Source organism: Chroicocephalus ridibundus, chromosome 2 (genome assembly GCF_963924245.1).
Source record: "Chroicocephalus ridibundus chromosome 2, bChrRid1.1, whole genome shotgun sequence".
Taxonomy (NCBI): Eukaryota; Metazoa; Chordata; class Aves; order Charadriiformes; family Laridae; genus Chroicocephalus; species Chroicocephalus ridibundus.
Genome location: NC_086285.1, coordinates 21,344,008 through 21,356,864, shown reverse-complemented (window position 1 = coordinate 21,356,864; position 12,857 = coordinate 21,344,008). Strand labels below are relative to the sequence as shown.

Sequence of the window (12,857 nt, the reverse complement as noted above, 5' to 3'; positions counted from 1 at the left end):
ATAATTAAGGTTAATAACACTTACCGAACTAATATTCTGTTGATTTTTCTTTACTCTTTCAATCTCTGGAGTCTCTTTTACAGCTGTGCCAGCTCCTACTTCCTTCTTATAAAACACCTCCATTTCCCCAAAAGAAAAAGTAATTATGAGACTGTTCGCAATGCAAGTACAAGTTCTCATAAAAGGGCTGGGCAATTTTCCAAGTTCCAAATTGGTCTGATCATAAATCTTGCTAAGAAAGCAAATACTTTAATTTTTCATAAATCAGGACAATTATCAATAACTATAATACCGTTCTGTTTGTTTTCAACTGTGACCCAGATAATCTATTATTATCCTTTAGACTGACCTCAAACATTTGTAAGTATTTGTAATGATAGTTTTACCTTTGGAAATAATATTGAAATTTAGATCATAATCTGTAAACCTTTACAAATGCAACTTTACGCTCGAGTAATCTCACTCATTTCAACGTATTTGAACATGCACGTACATGCAATATTTGAATTGGTTTTTTTAATCTTCAGATCTTAAAATACGGAGAAGTGAAGAGATATTATTATTTCTAATTTAGCAAACTAGAAAATTGACATATTTATGACAAAACAACCAGAACAGCCAGAGCTACAATCCAAGTCACGCAATGTTTTGATTTCTGGGTTCAAGCCAGAAAGCTGAGGACTACATCTAAAAACAAAGCTCACTTCTGAGAAAGATACACATGCTGTGTATATAATTCTCCTATTTCAATTTTTTCAGTGAAGGATAAAACACAAAGCGCATCAGTAGAATCAATCATTCAGATTTACTGAAAGAGACAGTAAATAACTGCTCTGCAAATTCCAAATGGAGCACCAGTTCATGCTGCAAAATTCCTAAAGAAGCTTTATTTGAATTTCAGTATTTGGTGACACAGCTGTTGCCATTCCAGTAAGTATTTCCAGGCTGGTAGCGTAAAAACAAGTCTGATCCTGGAGCTTGTAACATAAATCTTTATCATTCAGTATTTCTGTCTTTCTTAAACCAAGATTTATTTAACTTTTTTCCTTTCAATAAACCTTAAACAATAAAACATCATTCTTGATGCATTCCTCCTACTTCCTTGAAGTCCTCTGTAACCTGGGGTGACCAGTGCTACCAAATATTCTAGAAAGTGAATTATTTATGTCCATAACTCATTTTTTAAATATCCAGAAAACCTTTAACAATTTAGAATTTTATTTTACCATGTCAGAACAGAGACAGTTTATGAGTAAGAACTTGAAAATTCTTCTGCGCCAACATGTTAGGACAATGTAGAAAGATTTACATAGTGGACTGAATTAAAATATACTTTTCTCCTCTACCAAGGAGGGAGTGGTAAAAAATGCTGGAGCTAGGAACTTTTCGATGAAAAAGATGACTCTGCAGTAAATATCCTATTGTAAATCATCTGCCAAAGGCAGTGGTGATCTTATCTGCAAAGCCAGCCACTTTTTTTGTCCCTTGAGGCAGGAAAGTACTTGAGACAAAATCCAAAAATCAGAAGCCTATTAGGGGTCATTATTTTTTTTCTATTGGGGCTGCTCCCAGCTATATTTTAACTTAGTAAAAAGTAACTTACCTTTACAATGTAAATTGCACAGAATGCTGAAAGATTAAAATTTAGAGAAAGAAAAAAATGATAATTCAATCACAACTATAAACTGCTTTCCTACATTTGGAGGATCCAGTTCAGAAAAAGAAAAATGACCATCACAAAATAAATACAAATCACCCCAAAGACAAAATATTTTTATTTCATATTATCTAGTACACTAACAAAGAGGGTAATTTCAGCCTCAGCACTGAAAGCTCAGACTGGCCTATAGGTCTGCAAGGGGTTCAGATGTATCGGAGGCTTGTCAAAGCTTAAGTAGTGGAAGGTTATTATGTGCCTGGTATCTAACTGCTAGTGAGTCCGCGCTGCCAGACCCGCTGACCTGTTTGAGGACTCAATCAAAAGTTATCGAAGACTGGAGCAGGGAGGAAAAGTAGCTCAATAGATACTAGCTTGGATCCCCTCTGTTACATGGGAGTTTCGGAGCAGCATGTTAGGATGCCAGTGACATGAGATACGGTGCTCATCACCGTCACACCGCGCAGTAGAGCACCGTTCCAAAACCAAGAGGCAACAGGTAAAAAGAAACAAAAATGGGGCCAGTGGGCCTGTCAACAGCTCCTATTAGAAAGATGTAGCTTTCAGCTGCTCTCCTCTGAAGGAAGAAAAGGAGCAGGTAATGTCTGGAAGAGGTTACAGGAGAGAGCGTTGCCTAGAGCAGTCTCAGAGACTTTTCTTCTCTCCTCTCCCCACAGGCTCTTACCCCCCCAGCGAAGCTGCAGTGATATGGAATAGCTGCAGGTAAACACCTCTGACAGAAACTAATTGACCTTGTACTTGTGAGGAGTTGGAGAAGCTGAGAATATCTCTAAGCAAAAGAACCACATCTGTGTCAGCTAATACTAAAATATTTAAGTAACTTATATTCCTTTCTCTCAAATCACTGGCTTTATTAGTATTATTTAGTCTGCCATAAAAAACAGACACTAACTGGACAGCCTTTCGTTCCGGAGGCTGTATTTACTCCTCTTCTCTTCTCTCTTATATTACAAGCAAAGCTAGAATTACAAACAGCAGAATTAATGGGCCCAAAAAGGAAATGGAAATGAATGCATCACAAACCAGGCAATTTTAGAAATCTTAAGTTCATAATTTATATTTAGGGATAAACTGAAACTTAAATCTAGCATAAAATTAAAAAAAAATATCCAGTATAATATAAAATCATTAGACATACATATTTATGAAACCTGATCTCTTCCATTTTATACCCAAATCTTGATGTTCTGTACATATGATAGGAAACAGATGAAAAATCTTACATCCATAATAACAAGCCTTAGATTTTTTTGTCCTTTTAAATGAAGTACTTCCTGGGGTTTCATGGAAAAAGAAAAAAATAAAACTTCATTTAAAAATAACTGTGGCTTGGCGAGGTAGTATAAGTGGTTTAGCAATTCAAAATACAAGTGTCACACCTAGAAAAGCTGGGTATTTTTTTTTTACTGAAAGAAATGAGGGATACAGCTTTTGCCAGGAAAATTATGCAAATGGTTTAGAGGACATTTACTCATAAGTTCCCTGTTTCATGCTGTGGCACAAGAGAGCCTATTTAAACTGAAAAATATCTGAAAAGTTGCAAGTAGAGAGAGAAGCACTATTACTCACTGAACTAATGTTTTTCTGAGTACTTTTTATCCGCTGCATCTCTGGAGTGTCTGGGACAGCAGAATAGTTACAGAGCATCTTCTCTGCTTCATCTTTGTACATTTTCTGAAAAATAATTTTAAAATGTCTACCTCCTGCTTTCTTGGGCTCCGAATATCCAAACTGCAACAAAAGATGCTTATTGCTGGTGAGCCTTAACATCCTTGTACAGTATTTATTTCAACCTCTGTCCTCCATGATACTGTTATCATCGTCTGCGTGGGACACCTGACATTGTGTCCCCTACTGAAAATATTATATATATATATATAAAAGAAATATATTCTCATATATATTATATATTTTCCCTTCACTATCAGGATATATATACCCTTCTCATTAGGTAATGTAAAAAGACCTGCAAGTAGATCTAAACAATTAAATTCAATTTACATGGCATGACAGGCCTAAATACAAGTAAGAATCAGGCGGTAAGATTTTTTACTACATATAAATTAATTTAATATGGGTATGAAAGCCTCTATAGATCTAGAGAAGAAGTATTTTGAGCAATGTATGTCAAGCACTCATTGTTACACAGAACTAAAACACTCAGCCTTTGAACTATGCCTACCTGGCTTGCTATTTCTGAAGCCCTTTTGACCCGCTGTATTTCAGGAGTATATGGACCAACTTGCATCCCTTTTCCTATAATTTCAGTCTCCAGATCCTTTTTATATTCTTTCTGAAGAAACAAAGAAAGAAAAAACCCATAACTAATTGTACAGTTATTTGTACATGCCGTCTTCAAAGCTATTCTGATAGCACTGGTTGAACTTTAAAACAAATTCTTCAATTTCTTTAATTTTTTTTATTGTGCACTGCTTATTCCTTTTAGCCCAAGTCTGTTCAAGAAGATTTTATGTTTTTAACATCTCATTGTGTTTTCCTTACAAAGTAATCTTAAGAGGCTCATCCTGTACTCACCTGGCTTACAATTTCGGAAGCTTTTTTGGCTCGTTGTATATCAGGGGTATCCATGCCCACTTCCATTCCCTTTCCTTTAATTTCATTCTCCAAGTCTTTCTTGTATTCTTTCTGAAAAGTATAGCATTGGAAATATTCGCATCTGGCAGCCAAATTCTTAAATCATTCCTACTTTAATTTGTGATTCCACTGAACAGCATTCTTAAAATACCAAATAACTTTTGATTCAACAGCGTTAGCTTTGTAGGATCTATCTATGAGACACCTATGCTGTACCTGACGATCAGTTAAAAAATTCTTGTAACAGACTGCTTACTTCAAATCTCACGTAGCTTTTCACATCTACTGTCTTTGAGCTTTGGCAGCCACAATCACAGACATGTAGACGAGACTTTCTCCCTCAGCTGTGCTTTGCAAGACTGAGGTCATAAGGCTTTAGCATCTCTCTAACTCTGTTTATCATTTGGCCATAACAAGCGGCTTTTTAGACCTAAAAGCAGTAGGGCTTGCAGCTACTGACCACAGCCCAGGCCAGGTGTGGTTCATGAGGAACAAGACCCACCTGCAAAGGATGACAGAAAGGTCAAAGTTCTGGGAAGTCTTAACCTTCCCCCATATGCTGATTTTGCAACTTTTAGACTTTATGCAGCTCAACAGACTAGGTACTTGGTGAAATTTGTGGTATTGCTACTGCCTAGATTGGTCACCACCTGGAATTCTCAATGACAATAATTTGCCACATTCTGTCAAATCGAAAGCTTCCACCAGGTACGGTACTGACCACGCTTGCAATTTCAGAAGCTCTCTTGGCTCGTCTTATCTCAGGAGTATCTGGACCAACTTGCATACCCTTTCCTTTAATTTCAGTTTCCAGGTCTTTCTTGTATTGTTTCTGTGAAGATAAAACTCACATTATATTCACAATAGCCAGAGAGTTACAGGCAGATTTTTGCACAAGAGATCCAATTTAAGGTTTAGAGTTAATCAAAAATCTCATGTTAAGAGTCACAGCTCTCAGGTCTTGGCAAGCTTTTGTCAGGAAAACACATAAACTACAGGAGGAAAACTTGAGGAGATACTCACTGAATGTACAAAACTCCACCACTGAATTTTTAATTTGTCAGAGGATGGGGGAAATCAGTCCATACAGCTTGCTACAATTATTGTCTAAAGTAAAGGGGAAGTTTAGCTCTGCAGAACATAGTGTAATGAGCTGGGACTTGGTGCCAGCCTAATTGAAACACATTTTACTTTTAAGAAAATATTTTATTTACGAAGAGACTACATGTTAGAAATCTAATACCATACAGCTTTGTTTCCAGTAAACTTTCAGAGCAGGAAGTTGTAATTTATTCATTTAATAGGTCTTTCCTGAACCACAGCCATTAGGCAAGTGGCAGTACTCATCCATGATTGCTGCTTTTCCCCCCACAACATAATTTATAAATAACCAGGAAAGAAAATGAATATTTCATCTTCAGCTTATCCAAGCAAGGATAAATTTCTTGTTCATAAGCACATGATATTAAAATCTAATACTGAAATATTGTATACAATAGTTGTACTTTTTTTTTTAATAAAAAATTAAAATATTCTCAGGCAGTGCTATTTCTAGATGTTCTTTTCTATTATAGTTTATCTCTGCCTGTGGAAAACAGCTTTGGGGTTTTTTTTCAAAATAAAAATACATATAATTAAAATGTTTTCTTCTTACTTTTCCTGTTTGTTAACCATTTTTTAGGTTGTACATTAGTTAGGAAGAAGAAGGAAAATATCCTTCTATTCAATGCAATGGTCCGATCACTTATAGCATAGTTACGAGAACAAGAGCAAAAAGACTTCCAGTCTTCCATCTCTGTCTCACCCTGATGTGGAAATAAATGTGATAAAACAACTCTTTACTTCCAAAATCACAATTTTTTTGGCAAAAAGTACAACTTAATCTGTGAGAAGACATCATCTCTCTCTTCCTCTCTGCAAAAAGGCGGAACAGCAGATGTTTCATCCTAGCTTCCTACTGTGTAAAACACCAAGAAAAAGATAATCGTGGGAGTCACAGTTATGTATTCCCGCACTTGCATACAGTGGTATGGTTGGCCCTGTGCATGGCATTCCCTCTGCTTCTTAAGGCTATGTGTGTATATGTGTGCAAACATACATATACATATCAAATGAATACAAAATATACAAATCCATAGAATAAATATATATATTGCTCTGAAAGAATGACTCCCCAAACGTGTGAAGTGCAGCATGAGCTTTGCCTTCCCTCTTCCCAACCCACACCCTCCAGCCCCACTGCTGCTTCCCAGGCAGCCTGTGCAAGCTCATCCACGGGAGCTGCTGCCTTGCCAGCTGTGGAACTGGCAGCTCTGCTGAACACACAGGCTTCCCGAGCACGTCAGTTCCTCAGGATGGTCTTTGAGAAACAGTACATGGATCAAGGAGTCTTACACTTCCACTCCCATCCCTTCACAATGGGAGCAGATCGCACACTTATGTGCTTCCATGTCGCCTCCAGAACAGCTTAGACCAATAGTTAATACCAAAGTTCAGTTCTAAAAATACACTCTGGAAGGAGCCTCCACCTGTCCGTTTGCATTGGATGAACCGTAAGCTCAAGAAAATTCATTTCTTCAGGAGCACTCTACTTTTGGAAAAAGGTTTTCACAAGTAGACTGGTTTGTTTGGATAAAAGATCTTCCCAGGATGCCTGGCAGTCATTACCAATATTTGTTTTCAAATAGCAGGTACGTGATTCAAAAAAAACCTCAAAATTATTTCATTGACTTTTCTTTACAAGTCCATTAACAGTCAACTCTTTTTCCATTACAGCATTAATTATACTAGCTGAACAAATACATAGATGGAAAAATGAACCCAGTTTTAAATGCTGTATCTACTGACCCCACTAACAATTCCCATTGCCTGAAAATCTGAAATATTTGTCATAAATTGTGGGTTTTTTCAGAGCTTTTCTATATTCTTAAAGCAAAACAGAAATAGCTTTAGTCTTAATACATATTCCCTTGCAGATTATGTAAAAAAAAAAAAAAATTGGAATATTTCCAGTGGAGTATAGCATAAAGAGTGAACTTTCTGTGACATCAATAACCTTGACTAGCATAACATACCTCATTTAGTATCTGAGCTGCGTTTTTCACTCTAATCAAATCTGGTGTATCTTCAAACACTGTCATTCCTTTTCCTTTCATCCATTCTTCCAAATCTTTTCTATACTCTTTCTAAGGATTTAAAGAAAGAGAGAGATTTCTCCACTTAATATTATGTGCAAGATCTTGAAAAGAAAAGCCACTGATTAAATGTCTGAAGGGTCTCTTTGAAATTTCTATGAAATATGAATTAGCTGAAGTACAGGTTTCAGAGTTAAAATAGAATTAGAAATTATGAAATCTAAAGGTACAATGTTGAAAAAGTGAAAAGGTTTTCATGTAGTCATGTATTTTCCTGTTGTGCTCTTGAAAAATAGTCCTCCTGTACAGCGCTAGCACATTGTTTAGGGGCCTCAGCTGCCTCTCGACAGACATTGTAACTGCCGTAGCATTTGCTTTTACAGACCAATATATGCTGTGCTGCAGTTTTTACCCCTGTTCCACTAATGGCATCACAATCAGGATGGATGCCCTGAACACTATACTAGGACCTGTTAAAATGACTGCTTGATAAATTGTAATGTGGAAGCAATATTCCTACCGTATCGCTTCTGTACCCCTCGGACACTGCACTGATAGGATCTATCAACATTTAGCAACTGCAGCCTCCAGAGTACTCAAATCTCCAGCATAAAATTAAAAGCACGCTAGAACCTGCCCATGGACATTTCATTCTTTTTCTTCTCAATTCCCAGAAAGCTGACGTAGGCCCACTGAAGTTAAAGTTTTGTAAGGATATTTAATTGCTTTTCCCATCTCCAGGTTTGGGTTAGCTTTGTTTAAGCAAGGAAACTAGAAAATATTGAAAGAAAATATTTTTCAGAAGGACTTATATAGGCATGAATTAACACTCCTTATCATGTATTACATTTCATAAACAATAGTGAACACCTTCGTCTCTGTATAACCTTTTTATTTAAACAAAAGGAAACCAGTTATTTTTCAAGAAGCTTCTCTTTATCATTAGAAGCACGTCCTACAACAAGTAGGAAACAACTTCTATTAATTCAGAATTATTACATTCATCTATCTTTTCTGAAAGAGCTGTGAATGTGGTTCCTGAGAAGAAAGTTCTTATTGTCACAAAATGCAAAATATTTGCAGAATTCCCTACAGTGGGAAGGCAACAGGATAAGCTGGAACACAGCTGACACTTTAAAAAAAAAAAGTAATTGAACAAATAATTCATTTTTTAATAACTCCAAGTTCTCCTTCTTGTTTCAGGCAGTATCTATCTAAAGTTTATTATGAACCTTCCCACAAAAATACTGAGCTACATCCTTGACTATGAAGTAATACATCATTTTGCTGAATCTTGAAAGATAATAATTAATTTGACCAATGTAATCTTTGGTTTTGGAATGTATGTTTCTTGAATGTGGATATAAATTATCTGAAATTCATGCTGTTATGCATTAAAATACCATTTCATTTTCTCATATTCTTCTCCTCTGGCTTATAAGCATGGTCTACTCCCTAAGTAATGAGTCATAAAACTTAAGGAGGTAAGAATTACGGAACATCTTTATGCATGTGGGACTATGGAGGGAAGTTACATCAAAATTTTCAAAGGTGAACGTTCATTGCACATCTGCAACTATGCATGCACTAATCAGTCCTGTGGGCATTCAGCATTCAGCAAGATTAATTCAATGAAATACAAGCATTTACATTTTCCCCTAGTCAGGAGGCATACATGAGACACGTGCGCACAGAATGCTACTGCGCAAACTAGACCTAGCTTGAGACTTGTCTATCTGACAGCCACGCTTATCAGAATAAATTCTTTATTAGAGGATGAATAATAAAGAAATATCTGAAAAGAAAATATTTTCTTTACCCATATGAAATCTAGCATAGACTGGTTTAAGTTGTTTCAAGAACAAGGAAAGGAACGTGGTTCAAGGATTTTTAATTCTAGTATCCTCAACTTGTTCATCTGGGCCACAGCAAAAATGTCAATTCTTAATACAATAAATATAAACATTGTATTGTTGACTCCCCAATTCAAACAGAGGATATCTAGCAGCTCTGATATTTCTAACTATGAAATTTTTTGATACATTTACTTCTAAATTTGATCAAATACTAAGTCTAATGTACAGAACCAACCAATACTCAAAACTTAACATGAAAACAGTTTTGCATAACAATATAAAAATACTAAAGATAGAAGGATTCTCGGTTAGGGAAAAAGAAGTTATTTAATTTATAACGCCACATGCAACCGAAGAACATCGGACAAATCTTAAAGAAACAGTGAGCATACAAAAATCTGCACCTTCTAACAAAATTTGCTTAAAGCAGATTATGTAGTATCACAGCAATATTATAGAAGTTTGCTCTTCCTTTTCATCCATAACATGTATGATAGATAATTATTTCAATTAAATTAGTTTAAAGTGACTACACACAGCTCAGGGCATCCATATATCCACAACAGAGTATCGTAAACCTGAAATAATTACTCAAAAGGAAAAACCGCCATCTGGACACCAACAGAAATCCTCCTTTCCACCCCTTCATCTATCAGGGAAGAAAACTCCAGGCCCTCTCCAAAACCCTATCAAACAGATGTCTTTTGCAGCATGCCTGGAAGGGCACCAAATTTGGGCTATTAGAGCCCAGGGCTGATCAAATTCCAAAACTGAGGCCCTCAGAGGGAATGCTCTGCCAATGATCCATTTTCTATGGAGTCATCTGATTAGTTCATTTAACTCTGTTTTTCTGGTTCAGGTGTGCTGAGCTTTATCATTTCCTTATGTTCATAAGGAAACCTCAAAAATTATCGATTCTTACTACAGGACTATTCAGAATACTAGATGACACACCACAATTTTTACTCATGAAGTCGCTTTTGTATTTAGCTAACAAGTTAACTGTAAGTTGTTCAGCACTCAGTAGCTTGTAGTGATGCTGCTTATTGCTCATCTACAACTTAACAACAACAAAAAAGAAACAAAAATCCTCTACCTCTTTCAGAAGGTTAGTGACTTCTTTTATATGCAAGAACTCTGGGGTCTTGTCTAAATCCATTGAGGGTCTTCCCTTGATCTCTTCTTCAAAATCTTTGCGATACATTTTCTATTGAAGCAAAACAATTAATTAGTGGCACACACATGTGCATTTCCAAGCATATTTCAGAAAGAACACTGTAAACAGACCCAGAAATGAGCCATGCTATAAATTAGTTCTCACATTAGTAAGCAACTTCATTACTCATTTCATTACCTAGATTATATACACAAGACACACACAATTTAGACAAAAATACCTACGTATGATATTTCCAAAGAGATTGTTTAACCTGATCTATGAAAGAAACAATTTGCTTGGTAGAGAAAAGAGAGGACAAATGGCACACAAGGTAATAGTTTGAACACATAAAAGTTTCTACCAAGAAGATGAAATCATCTGGTTTCCATGACACACAGGAAATATAATGGAATCAAACTGCAGCAAGGGAGACACAGGGAAACACACTCTCTCTCAGGATGGATGGTGAAGCACCGGACTAGGCTGTCTGGGAGGTAACAAAACCTCCACAATTGGAAGTTTTTAATAAAAAGTTAGAAAAATATGGCTTGGCTTAGGATAGCCAGTGCTGTTCTGGAGCCTAGGAACAGTCCTTCCCCCTTGCTGAGCTCCCCAGGCTGAAAAGGCAGCGACATATTTCAGTTAAGGCATGGGATCGGACTGGGCTTTGCAGCTTCACTTGCTCCCACCTGAGAACCCTCCCTCTCATTAAAGATGGAATTAAAGGCAAAAAGTAAAAAAGTTGGTAATCCCTGATCTAGATGACCTCTTGAGCTTCTTCTCAATTAAATGATTCTACGTATAATCTCTGTCTAGCGTTAGCGCCAATAGCCTTTTGAGAAAAAACAAATCTGAAGGAAGAACGGAGCTACAGAATAGCAAAGAGAACTACTCAATACTAATTCTACCATATCCTCAATTTATAAAACCTTTATAATCTACTTCATCCATTTTCTTAGCGTGAGTACAAGATGTCTGTTAACTTCTCTGTTGATCTAAATTTTGCTAGTTCAAGCACACAGTTTTTACTAACCTCACTTTGCATCTTTTGAGCCTCCTTTGAAACTTGATACATTGGTGTATCCACAAACTCCAGCATTGATGTCCCTTTAGATTTTTCATAATTCTCTTTGTACTTGACCTAGGAAAATGAAAATAAATGCTGTTAACAGCTGAAAGAATGTGAGATCTGACTGCTTGCTACGACGACAGACAAATCCTGTCGTAGCCATACTCCTTAGAGGTTTTGACTTTGAAGACTCCTCCCAAATTTAACCTGTTGGAGAAATAGCGCAACTAGACACGGAAATTTTTTCTGGAGTCATTTATTCATTTGCTTCAAAATGTCAGACTTTAAAATGGTGAACTTTGAAGACAGCAGGAGTGAGGACCATCAATCACAATCCTTCAACTAATTGCATGATTTTGGCTCAATGACCTATGTCTGAACAGTTGGCAGCTTTTCAACAGGATCCTTGACATGTTTCCATTAAACAACACATTACTAAACAACAAAATCTGTTTCACAGCCAGCCTCACAGGTCTTTATCCCAGGCTCAGAAGCACCATCCTGAAACGCACTTTTGTTTGTGTCTACGCAAAGGAAAACTACTGCCTCAGTAGAGTCTGGTCTTGCACCAACATTCACCTCACAGCTACCAACGGCCATGGCCTTAAAGCTAGCCGCAAAATCACATTGAAGGACACGGGGTTAAGACACCAACATACAACTTTTTGCTGACAAAGCAAATACACTTTGTTTGGAAACCTGGAGAAGCCTTCTGAACTCATTCATTCCCACTCTTTTGATTTAGATGGGCAAACACATTATTTAGGTCAATCATCCAGCCTGTGATACAGTCGAATACTCTACACAAGCCATAAAGGAAAGCAAATAGCTACAAATCAAGGTATGATATTCAGAAGGAGTAATATGTTAATTTATTCGAATGAGTAATATGTTAATTTATTTGTCTCTTCAAAACTAGTAATGCCTGCATTTCATAAAAGTGTTTATGTCTTTCCCTGCCAGGCCTCTGTACTAGGTTCAGGTCCTGCAAAAAAACTCTCCTCTCTCCTGATGGGGTGCTTCAGAGTGAAGGCGCACTCTACAGAACTGTAATTTGTCATGCAGTTTTGTGCCTGATTTAATCACTGTTAGAATGCTGCAATTTTTCCCTTCGCAAGATGTCTTTATGATTGCATATACCTGGCTTTGAACAACTGCATTTTGTTTGTGATGGATCTGGTCAGCTGTACCTGGGGTGAAATGATAAAAGCCCTTGCTTTCCTTAAATGACTTCTCATATTCATACTGAACCAAAAAATACCCAAGAATGTTTTCACAAACAAAATCTAGAAGGTTTTGCAATTTAAATACCATTTAAAATAACTATGGGAGAAACAGCATAAAAGAAACTATATTTTAGGCCTCC

General features: G+C 36.6%; 1 protein-coding gene across 4 annotated transcripts in view; it reads right to left on the bottom strand.

The window, feature by feature from the left end:
• NEBL (nebulette) overlaps positions 1 to 12,857 on the bottom strand; it is a 271,880-nt gene that overhangs the window by 42,144 nt on the left and 216,879 nt on the right. For 2 of the 4 annotated variants that reach the window (XM_063324684.1, XM_063324685.1), the window contains exons 10-17: positions 11,456 to 11,563; positions 10,360 to 10,470; positions 7,348 to 7,458; positions 4,995 to 5,105; positions 4,214 to 4,324; positions 3,861 to 3,971; positions 3,248 to 3,352; positions 25 to 117 (exon numbers count right to left, since the gene is read on the bottom strand). The exons of the other annotated variants lie outside the window; for them this stretch is intronic. In XM_063324684.1, the coding sequence (XP_063180754.1) occupies positions 25 to 117; positions 3,248 to 3,352; positions 3,861 to 3,971; positions 4,214 to 4,324; positions 4,995 to 5,105; positions 7,348 to 7,458; positions 10,360 to 10,470; positions 11,456 to 11,563 (861 nt within the window). The remainder of the gene's footprint in view (positions 1 to 24; positions 118 to 3,247; positions 3,353 to 3,860; positions 3,972 to 4,213; positions 4,325 to 4,994; positions 5,106 to 7,347; positions 7,459 to 10,359; positions 10,471 to 11,455; positions 11,564 to 12,857) is intronic. 4 annotated transcript variants of the gene reach the window in all.